Here is a 16,889-nt window from a genome sequence, read left to right on the forward strand (position 1 = left end):
CAACGCGCGCGGTCAGCAGGAGTGCTTCATACGTTGAGAATTAGACCAGTCAAAATCATGACTTATATTTTGGGGCAATAGGAAATGCTTGGATTGTCCAAATGTTGTTTGAGGTACGCTTTATTACCGCATTAAGGAGCACAATTAATTCTTAAATCTTTATTTCTTTAATTTTTCTTTCTACTATTGCTGATTCTAACATTCGGATTAAAGATTAACAGATGTATCCTTCATCCCTCAAATAAGGGCGATAAAACCACCCCTTACTTAGTTTTTCGTGCCTATGCTTCGCTACACAAGTTTGCAAAATTGTTCATGCATGCATTTAATGGCGTTACACCTAGATAGGTCAGGTAAGGTTGAACATCATTTGAGCACAATTGAAAAACCTTGAACTTGAACCGCCTCTATGGTTCAGACCTAGCATATACAGCAGAAACTACAAAGCGTAAAAATAAATAGGAGTATTTTGAACTTTTGTTTAAACATTGAAAAGTTGCAGTTGGTCTAGAGACCGCTAGAGAATATCACGCTGCCTGGTGAAACTGCACGGCACGACTCGATTGGATGGAACCAAATGCATTTTCAATGTAAACCGGTGAATTTTTCATAATTCTGTCGAACCAATATCGGCGGAACATGGTGGTTGCTGAGGCTTATTGCTGGTTGGAGGAATCAGCAGGAAGAGCGGACGAGCACGGAAGTTGAACCACCTGCAAGCAGCCCGGAGGGCAGTCAGCCGTCCTGCGGTGCAATGAGAACCACGAACGACGGCCACGGCTCTTCTCCTTCTCGCAGAAACTACAGTCACACCTGGTGCTTGAGCGGCAGGCGTACTCTTCACTACAACCGTAGGACTTCCATACTTGCAAGTGAAGCCGAGGGTTTCTTTGAAGCAGGTCCTGGATGGGGATGTCATGCAGCCAAGCCTGTAAGCACTTCTTGTCACAACGAAGAGACAGCTTGGTGAGGCGGGGCGCGGACGTGGGTGTCAGCGCCCGCAGAAAGTCAACCGTGGGAGCAGCTTTAAGTGACAGCTCACGGAGCACAGGGAACCGGGGCAGGCAACCAGCCAAAGCCATGAGATCTGGGTCAAAACCCAAGCTAGACACGCCTACAGCTTCAAGAAGACTGGCAGAGCGCGATTCAGTGAGAGCCTGCAGTGCGGCGGAAGAGAGCTCAGATGTATAAAACAACACTGAGCGGAGCTGCGACGACTGTCGCACGAAGTCCAAAGCCACAGGGTCCGGTGAGCAGGCTAAAGAACGCAGCTTTGGTAACTTTCCCAACAAGGAACAGACGACCTCGTCAATGAATCCTGGTAAATCCACTTCTTCCAGTGTAGCAGCATGTGTTTCCAGGAACGAAATAAGAAAAGGGTCCGAGCCTCCGCCAGAGCGTTGGCTGGATATCATTTCGAAGTACCTGAGCTTCGTTAGCGACGGCTCTACTTCCAAACCAAGACATGGGCCGAGCAGGAGCGTTTCTGAGTCTCCAAAGCAAATCTTGAGTTCTCGTAAACCCTGAAGACTGCAGATGGTATTTAAGACTTCAGTACACGCCGTCGATAAGTCAAGGTTAAGATAAACATCGAGCGTTTTCAAGCCCCCGAGAGAGTGTACTGTATGCAGAATCTTTGTGGCCAAGGCCTCATTCTCGTAAATAGTAAACGCCAGCTCAGCTATTACACACGAAGTGGTAGGTACCATGGACACCATAAATGCAAAATCTTCTACACAACCAGCAAGTCTGCCAATGCAGGGGACCAGTCTCAGAACAGCGCGCAGAAGGCCCACTTCTTGCTCATAGTCGTTTCCGTCTAAGTACTCTACGTCCCTCAAAGCACGGCGTCGCCACAGGTCGGGGTGCAGGCACATGTCTCTGAGGCGGCGGCACAAGACGCGAAGGCTGAAGAGCTCCCTGGAGGGCAGGAAGGCCAGCACGGCCAGCAACGCGTCGTCCGGCAGGGAGAGGAGCTGTGGGCACAATGGCAAGGAGGGTAAGTCCTGCAAGCGCAAGGTGAGCATGGCACACAATTTGAAATGTGAGCCAGCATGCACACTGTTAAACATTGCAAGAAAAAAACAACAAAAGTACACAAATTTCTGATTAACTTTTGATGGGACCGGCATGACGAGTGCTGTGCAGTCCAAGCCTCGTTGAGGTTTGTACAATTCTCGTTTTACTTTATACAACCTCTGTTGTACTTTAATTGTACAGTTTGAGCTGTACTTTTGTTGTGCTAATCACACTTTTTCTTGCAGTGTAAAGTGTGCTTGTCAGGCACTTCGGAACGGCGTGCCTGACCGATACTGTATGGGTCCAGCACCCTTAAAACCTTACGAAGCATTTTTAGCACACGTAAGTACAAGCTAATTCACTTTATTATACGAAGAAATAGTTCGTAATCTACGAAGTATTTTCTTTGTGAGCTTATGTATGCTCAAAATATTTTGAAATAACAAAATACTTTGATTTGTAAGGCCTGAATAGTTTGCAGGTTATTCTCTGTGTGGGCACACTCTCATTCGAGAGACGTGACGTCACGTTGAAAGAATGTGACAAAATGTCACGTTTGTTTAAAGGGGGACCCTGGTGAAACTTTCAAGTAGGCTTCAAAATAATCCCAGAAAGTTGAAACTTTGCTTAATTATTAGGTTCATTATGGAGAGTTCCCAAAACAAAATTCAGTCCAAAATGTTGAACGGTCTCTGAGAGAAGTGGCTTTTTAGTGTTTTTTAAAGCATTGGGGAAAAATCTTCCTGCGTCTTTCATTGAGACGAAGAGTCTTGAAAAATTTTTTGGGTTATCCCAAAGATGTATTGAAGAGATTTTAGTGACGGAATTTTCAGATTCAACTTCTGTCCTGAGATATAAATTTTCAAATTTTAACATTGAAAAAAAGTGATTTTTTTGCCTTTTTTTCAAACTTTTAGGTGTTTGTAAAAAAAAGTAGGGCTGATATCAAGATTCCGTCACTAAAATTTGTCGACAAGTCATCAACAAATAGAGTCCATGCAAGACGACTCACGTAGGTGTCAACCAGGAACGCAGGAAGTCTTTATACAACAAAATTTATTGTCGACTGAGCAAAGCTGTGAAGTTAAGTAGAAGGCAACGACAACTGATCTCAATGTTATTTCCTTCTAAATGATAAAGAAACTACCCACTTAGCTTAAAGGTGTTCAACCTGTTTAATCTGAAACCTTCTATGCACATTTTTATCTATGAACTTTAAAAATACTATTTATGGCAATTTTGGCGATTTTTTCACCAGGGTCCTCCTGAAGCATTGTGTCACATCCATTTGGATGCCAATCAGCCGGAAGTCAGCTCATTCGCATTCAAACGAATGTGACACAACCCTCAAACGAACGCGACATTTTGACACATTCGTTTGAACGTGATGTCACGTTCCTAGAGAGTACACTAAGTTAGAAAGTAAGTTCCTCCTAGCGTAACGCTGCGGTGCATGGGACGGGAGGTAAGGGAGGGTGGGGTACAATGGGACGCTTTTTTTGTTTACAGCCTAGATCCGAGACCGTTGGACCTAGAATGCCGCCCGATAGCTCAAAATGTTCTTTGTTTATTTTTTTATAACTTTTATTTGACCATAAAATTGATTTTACGGGATTTTTGGTCTGTGGAGACATTTTGCCGATAAGTGTCACCTGCCCCATTGTGCCCCGGGCTGGGGCACAATGGGACAGCCTCGGGGCACATTGGGACACACCCTTTTGTGGACTAAAAATAAGCGAAGGAGCATTCAAAAAATGTGGGCAATAGGTTTTGATCTCGTCACAAACTATTTTGAAAAAGAACTTACGTTCCTGGTTGCCGTAAAAAAATTCCAGAGTATGATGTGTAACAAGAAAATGCAGTGTAAATACAGTAAAAAGCGCAAATGAAATGTTTGATGCCAAAATTCTTGTGAATAACATAATTAACGTATGGTTTGGCTTCATTTAGACATAAACTACAACTAAAACTTGAAAGCCCTTAGAAAACACGTCCCATTGTGCCCCGAACGACACGCTGGACTGGACACGCTCTAGCTCTTCAACCCCAAAAGCCAGAGCGCCCAGACAAGTCTCACTGAACCTCAAAAGACCAACGAACACACTGGTGAACTCGCTACGAACGTGCGACAAATACTTTAAACAAAACTCTCCTCATAATCTTTAATTTCATTTTGAGGTACTGAGGTGTTCATCACTTGTTCATTGACCCTTTGGCTACACTCCCACCAAATTACAGATTTTTAGGTGCAGTAGGGACCTTTCAATAACCCTCGGAATGCCGTCCCATATTTCCCTGCAATGTGGGGTAATATGAGACAAAAGAAAGAAATGTTATAGAAGTATGGGTTATTAAATCTTTTAGACGGGTTTGGAGCTTTTTAAGTTCTTTTCATTCATTTTAAAGATGATTGGAACCTATAATGGAGACGATATAAAATCTGGAGGGGAGAAAGATGGGTGTCACTAAAGAGAGCTCAAAAATGTATAAGAAGTCATGAGTTGTGCCTGTCACATGAAAATACTAAACGAAGAGCTTAGATGCCGGTCAGGTAGTACAACAAATTCGTGTTAAAATCATTATTACTTGAAATTATTAACAGTGGAGTATGTTTGGCCTCATATTTCAAGCGAAAAGAGGTGTCTCTATTTTCCCTGCAAGGTAACAAAATTGTATTCCATCTGGAACAGGCAGCCCGAGAGTAGACAGAACGGAACCAAATTTTGTCCTGATTATGTTGACAGAATTGCCTACAGATTTAAACCTCGTTCGGACGAGAACCCAAGTTCTAACCGAGGTTTCTGGGGAGGTTTTTACGAACTTTATGAAACTTGTTAAAATTAAGAGGTTTTTCCTTTGGTTCTAAATAACCCTGGCGAGTCTCTGATAGCCTCCGTGCGTTTCCTGTGAGCTGCCACGGCCTCCTAGATCACGACAAAAAATTCACGGTAGTCTTCTGAACAACCGCTAGAGAGAAACACGACAAAAACCGAAAAAAGTGCGCTTTGTCTCGATTTTCCTTCATGTCTCATATTACCCCGTTCTACGGTACATGCGTGTACGACCATTTTTTCGGTGATACATTCGTGTACGACCTTTTTTTCGGTGATACATTTTGTATCGCCGAAAATTGGTGAGATGTCTCACCCTTTGAATTTCAGTGTAGCCCAATGCACCGCTCGTTCCCACACAGGCGGTCTTTCTCGTGATCCAAACCGGAAGTAGCTAAGCCAACTGATCCGTCTCCAGAATAGGTGAAGTAGCCTGTCTGTAGCGTTTCATTTATGACTTCCGGTCTACTCAAACAAGACTCCACTTACATTGGAGCCACTCAGACTGGATACCCAAGATTCACTTAGACAATATCCAACATTCACGAAGACTTAACATACTTAGACTGGACTAGATATCCAAGATCTATTTATACTGGATTCGGGATCCACTTAGACTCACCTGAGATTCATCCATTTCCATGACGAACGTCGGGGGCAGGTCCGATCAGATCTCCTCTCGAAATTGAACCTCGCGCAGAAGCAGCTGAAGCAAGAGGGTCGACTTTAAACAATCTACTTACTGGCAACTTTGAATACGCAGTGGCGAGTGACGGAGACACTTTGCTGGCTAAGCAGGACGACGAGGGAACAAGGTACCGTTCCTGATGTCCAACAGAACTTAACTCCCGCCTCGGATGAGACGTGAGGATGGGGATAACGATGACACGAAATTATGCTGCTCGAGTAGTACACCAATGAATCTTGAAACGGAAGAACAAAATTAAGCCCTTAAAACGGCCTCTGCGCATGCGCAGATGTTCCCACCACCTGGTGGCCATGCGCAGGTGTTTTAGGGCTTGTTTTAGATCTTCGTCTCCCGTTTAGAGATTCATTGTAGGACCCTATCTAGGAAGGTAAAGAGGGTACTGGACTCGAATTCAAACGCTCCTAAAACATTACGAAGCATGTTGAGCATACACAAGTACAAACTACTGTACTTTATTGTACGAAGAAATAGTTCGTAAAATACGAGGTATTTTCTTTGCAGGCTGATGTATGCTCAAAATACTTTGTTGAAACGAACTACTTTTCTTTCTAAAGCCTGCAAGGTTTTCTCAGAGAAGAACAAACGTAAGATCCAAATTCGCTTCCACGCCGAGTGGAGGAGGACGGGGACTTCCGGTCCAGGTATTCATCAGAATACATTCTGATGAATACCTAAAACGGAAGTAGAGGACAAATCAAGAAGGATTAAGGCGAAGCTAAGCGTGAGAAAGGGGCCCTGCAGAATCGGCAGGGCAGCGACGCACACCCTCATTCCAGCGAATAGGCCATTCCGCTGGTTCGAAAAGAGGAAGAAAAGAAGTACATACTTCCGCTGCCCCTCTGTTCCCCGCAGGCGAGGGGACGGAAGTTGTTAGCATCTTTTCTTCCTCTGTTCTAAGCAGCGGAGTGGCCTATTTCACAGGCTGTTTGTCTCTCGGAGTGATCTACTCATTGCTTCAACATAAATATCTGAGATGGCTTGCCGAAGGCTAGCAGGAAGCGCCGCAGGCGCAGGTAGGAGTAAACGCCAAGCCAGGATTGGCGTACGTGGCGCAGCATCGCAAAGCCTGATACCACTAAACACGGCCTGGCGTACACCTGCTTTGTGTATATACACTACATACACTTCAAGGTAGCAGTAAGGCGATGAGCAGAGGATCCCGTGGCATGCAGAAGGACTGCGATATCAGTAGACTGTTGGAAGTAGAGGACTTCGGCCTAAGGAAGAAGAGGAGGAATACCGGATGTCGCAGCGGCAGCCCATAACAAACCCTTCCACCCCGATTTGGCGGCGGCCGTCGCCTGCTTTGGAGTGGAGGGGACAGAAACAAGTGAGGGTTTGTTATGGGCTGCCGCTGCGACATCCGGTATTCCTCCTCTTTTTCTTTGGACCGAAGCCCTCTGTTGGGAATCACTCAAGCGCAGGTAACAACCCTGTTCTGTCTGTACCTCGGCCTCCGAAGGAGTGTACGGAGGGATGAGCCGAAGTGAGGCTGCCTTCAACCAGTGAAGTGGTTGACGTGAGGGCAGGGGACTCCAAGCTGGCCGTCGAAGTCGTGCAACCTCAACCTGCGCGGATGTGGAGCTAGTCGGCCACACTGTCTACTTAGTACACACTTACAAACGCCTAGGTTTACTATGGAGTAATACGGCGCCTAGCATGCGTTTGTAAGTGAGTACTCAGTAGACAAGTTGAGTTTGTAGTGTGGACATTCGTCACTGTACTGCCGTAACATACATGCTTGATTTTGCCACCGCGTGAAACCTTGCAATCGTTTGCAGCCTTGCCGAGTGGATCGCCGCTGCAGTCTACTTTGGGGCGGCAAGCTCGTGGTTGGGAACTGCAGACGACGTGACTCGACGCGGAGAGCCAACCCTTGGCAGCGGGACACGCGGCATCAGCAACATCCAGCATCAGCAGCATTTTGGATCCAGCGGTTCGCAGTCGGCGTTCTCATCAGGCAGTGGCAGCTATGGATGTAAGTCTTTTGAACAGCGTGCTTCGACGTGGGGTGGAAAGTTAACGTAACGCAACTGAAAAGATGGTTGATTTACGTTGTATTGCGTATCAAAAGGGGCCGTCCATTAAGTACGTTACGTAATTAAGGACATTTTTTTACCCCCACCCCCTTTCCCATGTTAAGCGGCGTCACTTTATGCCAGTACCCCTCACCCCCTCTCAGCGTAACGTTTCGCAACGTTTCTTAGGTGAACACTATTTTTACCCTCATTACTGTTTGTACTTCCGAAATGTGTTCTCATATTTAGCGTTTCGGCATACCGTAACGTTACGCTGGCTCGTAAGGGAGGGTGGGGTACAATGGGACACTGGGCACAATGGGACACTGTCAAATTAGCAACCTTGCGGTGTTCGTAGGATCTGCGGGTTACGCTCGATCATAGGCCAGCAGTTGCCATGTTAGTTTCACAAAGCGGGTACTTCATTCGACTAAGCGTTCTTTCGGCAGGTCGAAGCATAGTGCGAATGTAAGAAAAACGAGGTAAAACTAGTAAGACCGGAGAATTTTGTTTTTCCAAAGTTTTCTCCTCATAAGTGTAGAACAATCGCGCTACGTTGCGATTGCCTTTGGCGGGAATCAAGTTCAAACGTGCCACGAATAGCAGTTTTCGTCTTGGCGTAACAATAGCATTCACTCCGCTTGAATCCAGAGGATGGTTTCTTCGGTTCTCTAACCTCAAGCGAGGGGTCGGCAACTCACATATTACTTCGTACGCGGTGGCTATATTACCCGTATATTACCTTTATATACCATATATTACTTGCATATTACCACAATTTCGCCTCTATAATACCCCTATATTACTATCTATTACTTTGTATTACACATATATTACCTATATTACTGGTAATATACGTATACTCCCCCGTACACGGCCAAGGGAAGTTTGCTGACCCTCAACCTCAAGCAATTAACTCAGGACCCCACCCCGTAGACGGATCCACGGATCTTGGGCGCAATTTGACAGAACCACGACACGACAGTCGTTCTTCAACGCAGGACTTTTGAGGATGGACCCTATTGCCCTTTAAATTTAAGCAACTGCCATTAAATATGTTAAGCTTCCCCGGGAACGACCGTTAAATCGATAAACTTCGTAATTGAATTTGAAGGAAGTCACATGAGCCTTTTTATCTCTGCTACACTGAGAATGAAAGAGTCATGGTCTTGACTAAAATTTTGGGTGCGGAATTCTTTATTACCCAAATTTGGGTGAGAAAATTTTCCTCACCCAAATCTATAGAGCTATATAAGGAGCTGATACACCCTTCCTCCCCTAAAATTGGGCGAGGAAGCTTTCCACGCCCAAATTTGGGTTAGAAAGTAAACCTCGCCCAAAATTGGGTATTGATCATGACTTTTTCATTCTCAGTGTAATTGAATGAAACTTGTCACATTACTAATATCAGTGTGCTTGCGTGTCCGCAGCTGCTGCTCCTGCCGGACGAAGTGCTGCTGGCGGTGCTGGCGCACCTCGAGCCCAGGCAACTCTTGCAGTGCCGCGCGCTGTGCCGCCGCCTGAGGGACCTGTGCCTGCACCGGCGACTGTGGCAGACCGCCGACGTGTCGGACCTGTTCTTGCTGCGCGCCGCGTTGAACCTCGCGCCGTGCCTGGGGGAGGTCCGCGTCACGAACCCGGAGGCCGTGGCGTACCTCGTGCAGGGGACGGCGTGCGTCGTCAGCGACCTGTCCGTGGAAGTGGGCAGCCAGCTGGACGCGGCCTTCGCCACCACCATCGTGGGGAAGCTGTCTGCCCTCGGCGGCGCCAAGAAGCTGTCCCTTCATTTCCACTGTCCCCTGCCGACTCCCTCGGTTGCCACGCTGCTGAAGGCAGTCGTCCACATCGATGGCCTCCAAGAGCTGCAAGTCTTCGGAACTGGTGCCTTCGACCCGATGGAGGCTGTCTTACCCTTGAGCGACCTGGAGCTCCGCCCCTCGTTGAGAAAGCTGTCGTACTGGTCTCGTGAGGTGGACCCCTGCCTGGATCTCCTTCTCAAGACGCACGCCCCCACACTGGAAGAAGTGTTCTTGTTTTTCCTTCACGAGATCCCCACGACCCTGCTGGGCAGCATGCCCCGGCTGCGCGTACTGGCCTGCCACCCCTGCGACCGCCTGTCCGAGCTGGCGGACCTGCCCAGCCTGGAGAGCGTTCGTCTGATGGGGGCGCGCGTGACCGAGGATGGCGCTTTCTGTGCCGGTTTAGTGGACTTCCTGCGAAGGTCGTCGCACCTGCGTTCGGTGGAGTTCAACGGGACGCGCGATGTGGGCTCCGACGCCCACCTCGTGGCGCTGGCCGACTCGCCTTCGGCTCTCCACATCAACGCGATCTCGGGCGTCGACGTGGCTCAGGGTCTCCTGGAGCGGGTCGCCGCCACGCTCCCGAAGTTCTCCCTCCTGAAGTACCTCGGCCTGGACTCGGTGCCACCCAACGTCGTGCTCAAGGCCATCAGCCCCGAGACCCTCCCCAGCCTCTCCGTGCTCAGTGTGCGCTCCACCGACCGCGGCATGTGTCTGCACGCGTGGCTACACGACCCGGCCGTGCAGGACGTCCTCGTGAGGAACCCCAACCTGCACCTGTACGAGGCCGGCATGTCCACCATCCCCGACAACTGTGCTTGCGCGTGGTGCCGCTGGGGCTGCCACGGAACCCTCCAGCACTTCAACTATTACTCGTCCCATGTCAGGAGGGCTGACTGCCCGCAGAAGTGCTTCCAGGTGGTCGGTTGTAGCTCGTAACCGTGTGCCATCAGGTCGGTGTTAAAGTAACCCATGCCCTGATTTTTACTTACCGCTTACGATTACAATAGCCGCTCTGATCGGTTCTGATACTCAATTGCATTGTTTCCTACCACAAATTCTTAATTTTCTGAATCATTCTGTGTAATGGGCATAATTTGGCATAGTTTTCAAGTTAAGGGAGATCTACTAGTAACATTGATGACATGTTTTAGTTGACTTCGGATCAAAATGCATTCAACGATGATAGCATATTGCACTGATATAATATTTCATGTGTTTCTTGTGACTTTCGATGAATGTATGTGCCAGGCTCAGAGTCCACTTGCCTTAATTGTTGTTTTTTATTTTAAGTTCAGTCCTAGCGTTCGATTTATCTGCGCTTTGTTAGTTCCCCTTTTTTGTGACGAATTCATCAAAAGTTCAGTGTCACATTTCACTTGTATATGGTTTGGAACTGTAGTTCTCTATTTGACAACGAACTTTTCAGAATAAATCATTTTAAAAACATTGAATTTTATTATGACTTACCCTAAGGTGCTAGCAAAGTCACGTGCAATGTCTTTACACAATCTTTCTCCCTGAATTCTTTTTAGTTCAACGTTATTAAAATGGTTTCCAATGCAGGCGGCGAGCGCTTCTTTGTAGGTCCACAATGGTGAAGGGAAACACGTGATATCACAAAATAATTGAAATTTGAGGAGCACTCAAACACTCAAAATATTTTGGAAATGAATAAGATATATTCAGAACACTATCAATTAGAGGCCATTTGTGCTTTTGGCAGGAAAACTTTCCACCCTTATTGACATTTCTTCAAAGAAATGGACTGACCTATACCAGATACAGCACATGTTTGGACGGAAAATGGAGAGGTAATTGAAGTGGTAACACAAGGGCATAATTGCTACGCTCTTATAGGCATGAACAAGTCTTTCACGCCTAACCCAAGGAGAACAGGAAGTCAAAATCAAATCAAACTAACATCAAATGACGTCATTTAGACATCAAAATGGACCAAATTTTGACCAAAAATAAGTTTATCAATCAATCAAGCAACCGCCTCCTGACCCCTGAGGGTATTTGAGGTCACACCCTTGGCTCCCCGGGGCCGGGACTGGTATTCTAATCCGCCAGCACGGGGGGTGGGTTGCGTCCTGTGGAGAGAAAGGGGGACAGGTAGCCACCGAGGAAAACGGTATTCACCGGAGAACCTCGGCCGCCCTACTCCTGCGTAGGACGACGGCATGTATGGAAGGGTCAGAGGGAGTGGGTTATATTAGTCAGTGTAGTAGCAGTTGAGTCTTCTCCTTCATACCGGTCTGCTGGGTGGGTTGCGCCTGTGGAATTATCGCTGCCCCCCCCCCCCTCCCCAAACAACCACTCATCACCCATTCCGCAGTTGATGACCTTCGTTTCCTCCTCTCTCCGCCCTTCGCTGTTTCGCTCAGGCCATGCAAAGGCAAAAGCCGATGCCAAGCTTCTCCCAGCCCCAAAGCGGACGCGACCGTCAAGGCGTCCACCCTCAGAGTGCCCCAGACCAAGAGCGTAGGGCGCAATGCCGGGGTAGCTAGGCGACGCCTTCTTCGTCGCCACCGCTCCGGCCGAACGTGGTCGCGTGGGTAAGGGGGATGCACCTACGATGCCACCCCCGCCGCAGCTCTGCCCACCAGTGCACAACCAATGTACACCCGAAGGAACACCACCCTCGTCGCACCGAGTGGGGGTCCCCTCCAGGGGACACCAAGGGTGTTCCCCAGGCAGGCCACCCCCACCCCGCGTCAACGAGTGCCGGGGGCAATCGCTCGCGAGCCAGTGGCCATATCTGCGGTAGTTCTGGGGGCACCGAGGGAGCACCCCAACGCACTGTAGGCGACCCCCACCCACTGACCACGGCGGCATGGGGTTTGAACTTGCCACCCTGCCTTGTCGACCGGGACGGTGAGTCACCAAGCATGGCGCGCTGAGCAGTGACAGCTAAGGGAGTGAAGTGGTTAGACAGGCAAAGCAATGAACACACCGAACAAGGCCTCCCGATGAGGTCGTTGCACCAGCGGGTACAAGCAGGGCATGCTGATTCAGCCACCCGCCATCAATACTGCCGGGCCAAACTGGCAGGGCAGTATTGCGCATAGTTGCATGATGAAGATGGCATGCGCCAACTGCGCTCGGCCCATTTCCATAATTTGTCCAAGTTACGTTAATATTCAGTCTTGTCTTGTCGCTCCCTCTCACCAATCACATCTTGTCGTCAGACCTAAATTGGATCATGCGGAAAGCAACAAGCAAGATCACCCTTCCCCTCGCGTTTAGCGCTTGGTTCAGAGGTGTTAATTAAACATAGCACATGCGCAAGCACACGGCGTCCGCACAGCGCAGTTGGTAGCGTGGCGGGCCGCCAACCCAGAGTTTGGGGTTCGATTCCCGACTTCTCAGAGTACATCTGGGAAAGTCGTTACTCGAAAAATGGCATAAGGACCTTCAATCAGACCCACGGAGACTACGTTCGAACAAAATTCTCATTTTGAAGCTTGATTTGGAAGAATAACGACTGTTTACAAATTTTGTAACCGTTACGAAATTCTGTAACCAAGTTACGAAGAAAAAAATTGTATCCATCGTGATACAAATTTCTGTAACACATGTTATTGAAAAAGCTGCGTAACCATGTTACAAAATTCTGCACTGATTTTTTTTAGAGTGGTGAAAGCAGAAGAACACACTCCTATCCAGGGAAAAGCGCGTGGAGCTACCGCCACGACAAATAGGGCCGGTGCCCCTCTGCCGCTTTCCCCCAAATTTTGACCAAAAATAAGTTTATCCCTAGAAATCCTATTCTAGATCTCCTCCCTACAGCCTGAAACGATTCACGTTGTTCCCAAGGCGTAAATCGTTTGGCCCTGTTTGGGCATAGTTATGCCTTTGTTCAACCGGTGTTCGTACAGTTTAAAGTGCAGAGGCTGATTATTACTTTCCAACAATTCATTTTAATAAAGAAAAATATGACAAGGTGCCTATAACATTGGCATACCACTCCAAAAATACGAATCCATGGGATCAATACACAATCAATGCTTACGACAGTCGACGCTGACAAACCGGGTGTTCGAGTTGATTTTCGTCGCCTTGTGACGTCATCAGCGTGACGTCATCTTCGAGCCGAACACTTTTCAGCAGCGGCAGAGGTTGGCACCCTCGCAGCCGCTGCATTTGACCACTGCGTCGGGAAGCACGCCTCTCACCAGCGCCATCTGCTGGGCGCACAAGGCAACCCGCTCTGATGAACCAGTGCCGTGGGACCGCAGCAGAGCCACCTCTCGGACGTGGCTCCCCACGAGCTGCCAGACGTTGAAGGCGACCTGCGGAGAAATGAAATTCAAGTTGAAAACAGAGGGTAACACTACGCGTTAGTTTTACCAGTGTATCGCCTTTGGATTAAGACTGCAGCGTTTACAAAATGTGGAGTGAAACTGTTTTCCTTACCTGGCGATTCATCCACGGACGCGATCTGGGACTGCAACGCAAAACAGAGTTCAACATCAGAACATAAAGCAGTCCACAAGAGTTTAGTCCCCCCCCCCACTCTGTCTCTGTCTCTCTCTCTCTTTCTGTCTCTCTCTCTGTCTCTCTCTCTCTGACTCTCTCTCTCTCTCTCTCTCTCTCTCCCTCCCTCCCTCTCTCTCTCTCTCTCTCTCTCTCTCTCTCTCTCTCTCTCTCTCTCTCACACACACACACACACACACACACACACACGAGGGAACGTGGAGTTCTGCACACGGTTCCCACCAGTACATTTATAGAAACCTCAATATTTCCTATTGCCCTTTCTTCCTTAACCACATTTCCTAAAATCGTTTTTTCCTGATTCGCATCTCCCAAAACTAGTTTTTCCTACCGCATTTCCCAAAACTTGTTTTTGGTACTGAATTTTTCCTGCTGTTTACTTTGAAACTCAATATTTCCTGCTATCGCGGTTGACAAGCATCATCTAGACCTGTCCCCTCTCTGAAGGAATTGCAGAAGGAACTCCTTAAGGAGCAGTCCGACACTGAGGTGCAGCTTGCTGAGGTCTCAGTGGGCCGGCGGTTCCGGGAGGATTTTAAGAAGAAGTGGCCTGACCAGCACAACCGTCTTCTGCTATATTCAGTTAAGAAATTCGCTTCGCTCGCCGTTTTCTCTCCGTTTGCTCGCCACTGGCTCTCGACAAAAATATTTGGCAAACGGTGCACTGTAAAAATTGATGTTCGGAATTAACGACGGATCCTTCGGCAAACAAATTGCCAACGGTTCCTTCGTTAATTTACGAAGCTCTTCGTATATTTACAACAACCTTCGTTAGTTGTTTAGAGGGCCTCTGTCGATTTTACAACAATGGAAATTTGCGAAGCACCTTCAAGTCTACAAAGATCCTCCGTTAATTTACAGGGAACCTTCTTTAATAAACAAAGAACCTTCGTAATAATGTCTGAAATTAACGACGGATCCTTCAGCGAAAAATTGCCAACAGTTTCTTTGTTTATTTATGAAGGTGTGTCGCAGATTTACGAAGGCCCGTCGTAAATTTACGAAGCACTTCCTAAATTTCTAACAGACTTTGTAAATTAACGATTTTTCTTCGTAATTTTACTATGAACCTGCGTAAATTAACGACGAACTACCGTTGATTTACAAAATATCCTGTAGGAAAGAAACATTTTCAGTGCACTTTTGGACAATTCCAAAAACCTTCGGAAAATATTCCGTTGTAAATTCACAACATACTATGTACAGTGTGGGATCCTTGCTCGCACCATTGTACTGTAAAGGTGCCCCACAATAGGCATTTCAATATAGAAAATAAAAGTTAGGAATGATTGACTTAAGAAAAATGGCATTCGGAATTTTTGATTTTAGGAACTTTGGATTAGGAATTATGTTTTAGAAAAATTGACATTAGGAAAAAACGACAGTAGGAAGAATGGTTCAGGAAAAATGGGCGTATACTGCAAAGCCAGAGGTAAGTTTGCATACCACTACTGTGGCAAGCCGTTTTGAATGCCAAAATTCGGCAAGCTTCGACCTGAAATCTTCATACGCTTGCCAAATTTTTGAGCCAATTTCGGCCAAGCTTGCCAATTTTAGAAAATCAAAACGGCTTGCCTAATTGGTGGCAGGCAATTTTACCACTGGCTTTGAAGTGCATGTGCTCAAATGAGAAGGATCGCGTTTGAGATGTGAACGAATCGTCCGTCGGTTTACCACATAATCTTGATCTGCACGTTTGATCTCTGAGCGACGGCCCTATCCCTTTCCCCACACGGAATAAGCAGGAGTAAATTCGGAGTTCGTGATTTTGGGCGGCTTCCTCTGGAGCGCCTTGACCTATGCAGTCTAGCCCGTAATGGTAATGTTAATTGAGATAGGCCACGCGCTCCACGGCGAAGTGCTCGGGTTGCCTACCCGCCACTTCGCAGGCTGAGAGCATCTACAGACTATGGCAGCATTTTTCTGCTTACAGTGGCGGATCCGGAGGCGGCCTATGGGGGGGGGGCAAAGTAGCACTTTTTGTCTACCTTTCAGGTGGCTATCTAGGGGCTTTGGGGGGGGGGGGGGGGGGGGGGTGGGGGAACGACACCTATTCCCCCCCCCATGCGATAACCTAACACTCCCATGTTTTAAAGATAGTATTTGCCGCCCCCCCCCCCCCCGCAAAAGATTGGCTTGAGCTGCCCATGTATTAACGATAGTATTTGCCCCCACCACCACCAAAAAAAATGTCTCGGGCTTTATTACCTGCTGTCACTCTTCGTTTCTGAGGTGACCACTCTGCGGTCGAGATCCAGCTCCACCTCGAGGCGGGCGGTCGTGCGCCCGAACACCCGCAGCAGTTCGGTGCCGGCGAACACCAGGGACACGTGCAGGACGTCCAGGGCGGGCCGCTCGCCGGCCGGCCACGCCTCCACGCCGTGCAGCTGGTCCGTCCAGGTCCTCGTGTGCAGGATGCGGGGGCCAGGGCCGGGGCCTGGGACCAAGGGGAAAAAACCAGCCAAATTTGTACACCGAAATTCATCAAACTTGTAAAATTCACTGAACTTCATTGATATTCATCGCATTTTGACTGAAACTCAGCGAAATCCGACTGAAATACATCAAATTCCGACTGAAATTCATCAAATTTTGTCTGAAATTCATTGAATTTCTCTGAAATTAATCGAATTTCTACTGAAATTCATCGAGTTTCTACTGAAAATCATCGAATTTTTACTGAAATTCATCAAATTTCTACTGAAATTCATCGAGTTTCGAGTTAAATTAATCGAATTTCGAGTACAATTCATTCCGACTGAAATTCGTCAAATTTCGACTAAATTCATAAAATTTTGACTGAAATTTATCAAAATTTGACTGAAATTCATCAAAATTCGACTGAAATTCATCGAATTCCGACTAAAATTCATCGACATTCGACTGAAATTCATTGGATTTGTACACCGTAATTCACAGGGATTTCCACTTGCCTAGGACGAGGTCCCGGATCACGGCGGCGTCCGCCGGGCCCGGGTTCTCCACCTCCAGCATTCGAGGTGGGGGAGGG

The 16,889-nt window shown here is 47.6% G+C and overlaps 3 protein-coding genes across 10 annotated transcripts; 1 reads left to right on the forward strand and 2 right to left on the reverse strand.

Annotated features, from left to right (window-relative positions):
- Positions 1–102: 102 nt before the first annotated feature.
- On the reverse strand, positions 103–7,433 carry LOC117644950. 8 transcript variants are annotated; one of them, XM_034384775.1, is made up of 3 exons: positions 7,324–7,433; positions 5,473–5,556; positions 103–1,976 (listed from the first exon to the last, which is right to left on the reverse strand). In XM_034384775.1, exons 2-3 carry the CDS (start codon positions 5,491–5,493, stop codon positions 657–659), a joined length of 1,341 nt encoding a protein of 446 aa, XP_034240666.1. In that variant the 5' UTR covers positions 5,494–5,556; positions 7,324–7,433; the 3' UTR covers positions 103–656. The 8 variants fall into 8 exon arrangements, with proteins under 8 accessions (XP_034240666.1, XP_034240659.1, XP_034240664.1 ...); XM_034384768.1 differs by lacking the exon at positions 7,324–7,433 and adding an exon at positions 7,008–7,103; XM_034384773.1 differs by lacking the exon at positions 7,324–7,433 and adding an exon at positions 6,800–6,870.
- LOC117644952 lies at positions 7,400–10,830 on the forward strand. The gene is made up of 2 exons (XM_034384777.1): positions 7,400–7,537; positions 9,008–10,830. The coding sequence occupies exons 1-2, from the start codon at positions 7,532–7,534 to the stop codon at positions 10,313–10,315; spliced, it is 1,314 nt and encodes a 437-aa protein (XP_034240668.1). The 5' UTR covers positions 7,400–7,531; the 3' UTR covers positions 10,316–10,830.
- A 2,449-nt stretch (positions 10,831–13,279) lies between these two features.
- Positions 13,280–16,392, reverse strand: LOC117644303. The gene is made up of 3 exons (XM_034383642.1): positions 16,088–16,392; positions 13,799–13,829; positions 13,280–13,674 (listed from the first exon to the last, which is right to left on the reverse strand). Exons 1-3 carry the CDS (start codon positions 16,390–16,392, stop codon positions 13,486–13,488), a joined length of 525 nt encoding a protein of 174 aa, XP_034239533.1. The 3' UTR covers positions 13,280–13,485.
- Positions 16,393–16,889: the final 497 nt, after the last annotated feature.

Source organism: Thrips palmi, unplaced genomic scaffold (assembly GCF_012932325.1).
Source record: "Thrips palmi isolate BJ-2018 unplaced genomic scaffold, TpBJ-2018v1 HiC_scaffold_18, whole genome shotgun sequence".
Taxonomy (NCBI): Eukaryota; Metazoa; Arthropoda; class Insecta; order Thysanoptera; family Thripidae; genus Thrips; species Thrips palmi.

Excerpts from the sequence above, each read along its gene's own strand:
- LOC117644950 (XM_034384775.1), bottom strand. The coding sequence starts at position 5,493 with ATGGAAATGGATGAATCTCAG. Across the intron at positions 1,977-5,472 it reads TGGAAATGGATGAATCTCAG|CTCCTCTCCCTGCCGGACGA; the intron begins GTGAGTCTAAGT and ends TTGTGCCCACAG.
- LOC117644303 (XM_034383642.1), bottom strand. The coding sequence starts at position 16,392 with ATGAAGTTCAGTGAATTTTACAAGTTTGATGAATTTCGGTGTACAAAT. Across the intron at positions 13,830-16,087 it reads GAAACGAAGAGTGACAGCAG|TCCCAGATCGCGTCCGTGGA; the intron begins GTAATAAAGCCC and ends TTTGCGTTGCAG. Across the intron at positions 13,675-13,798 it reads GTCCGTGGATGAATCGCCAG|GTCGCCTTCAACGTCTGGCA; the intron begins GTAAGGAAAACA and ends ATTTCTCCGCAG.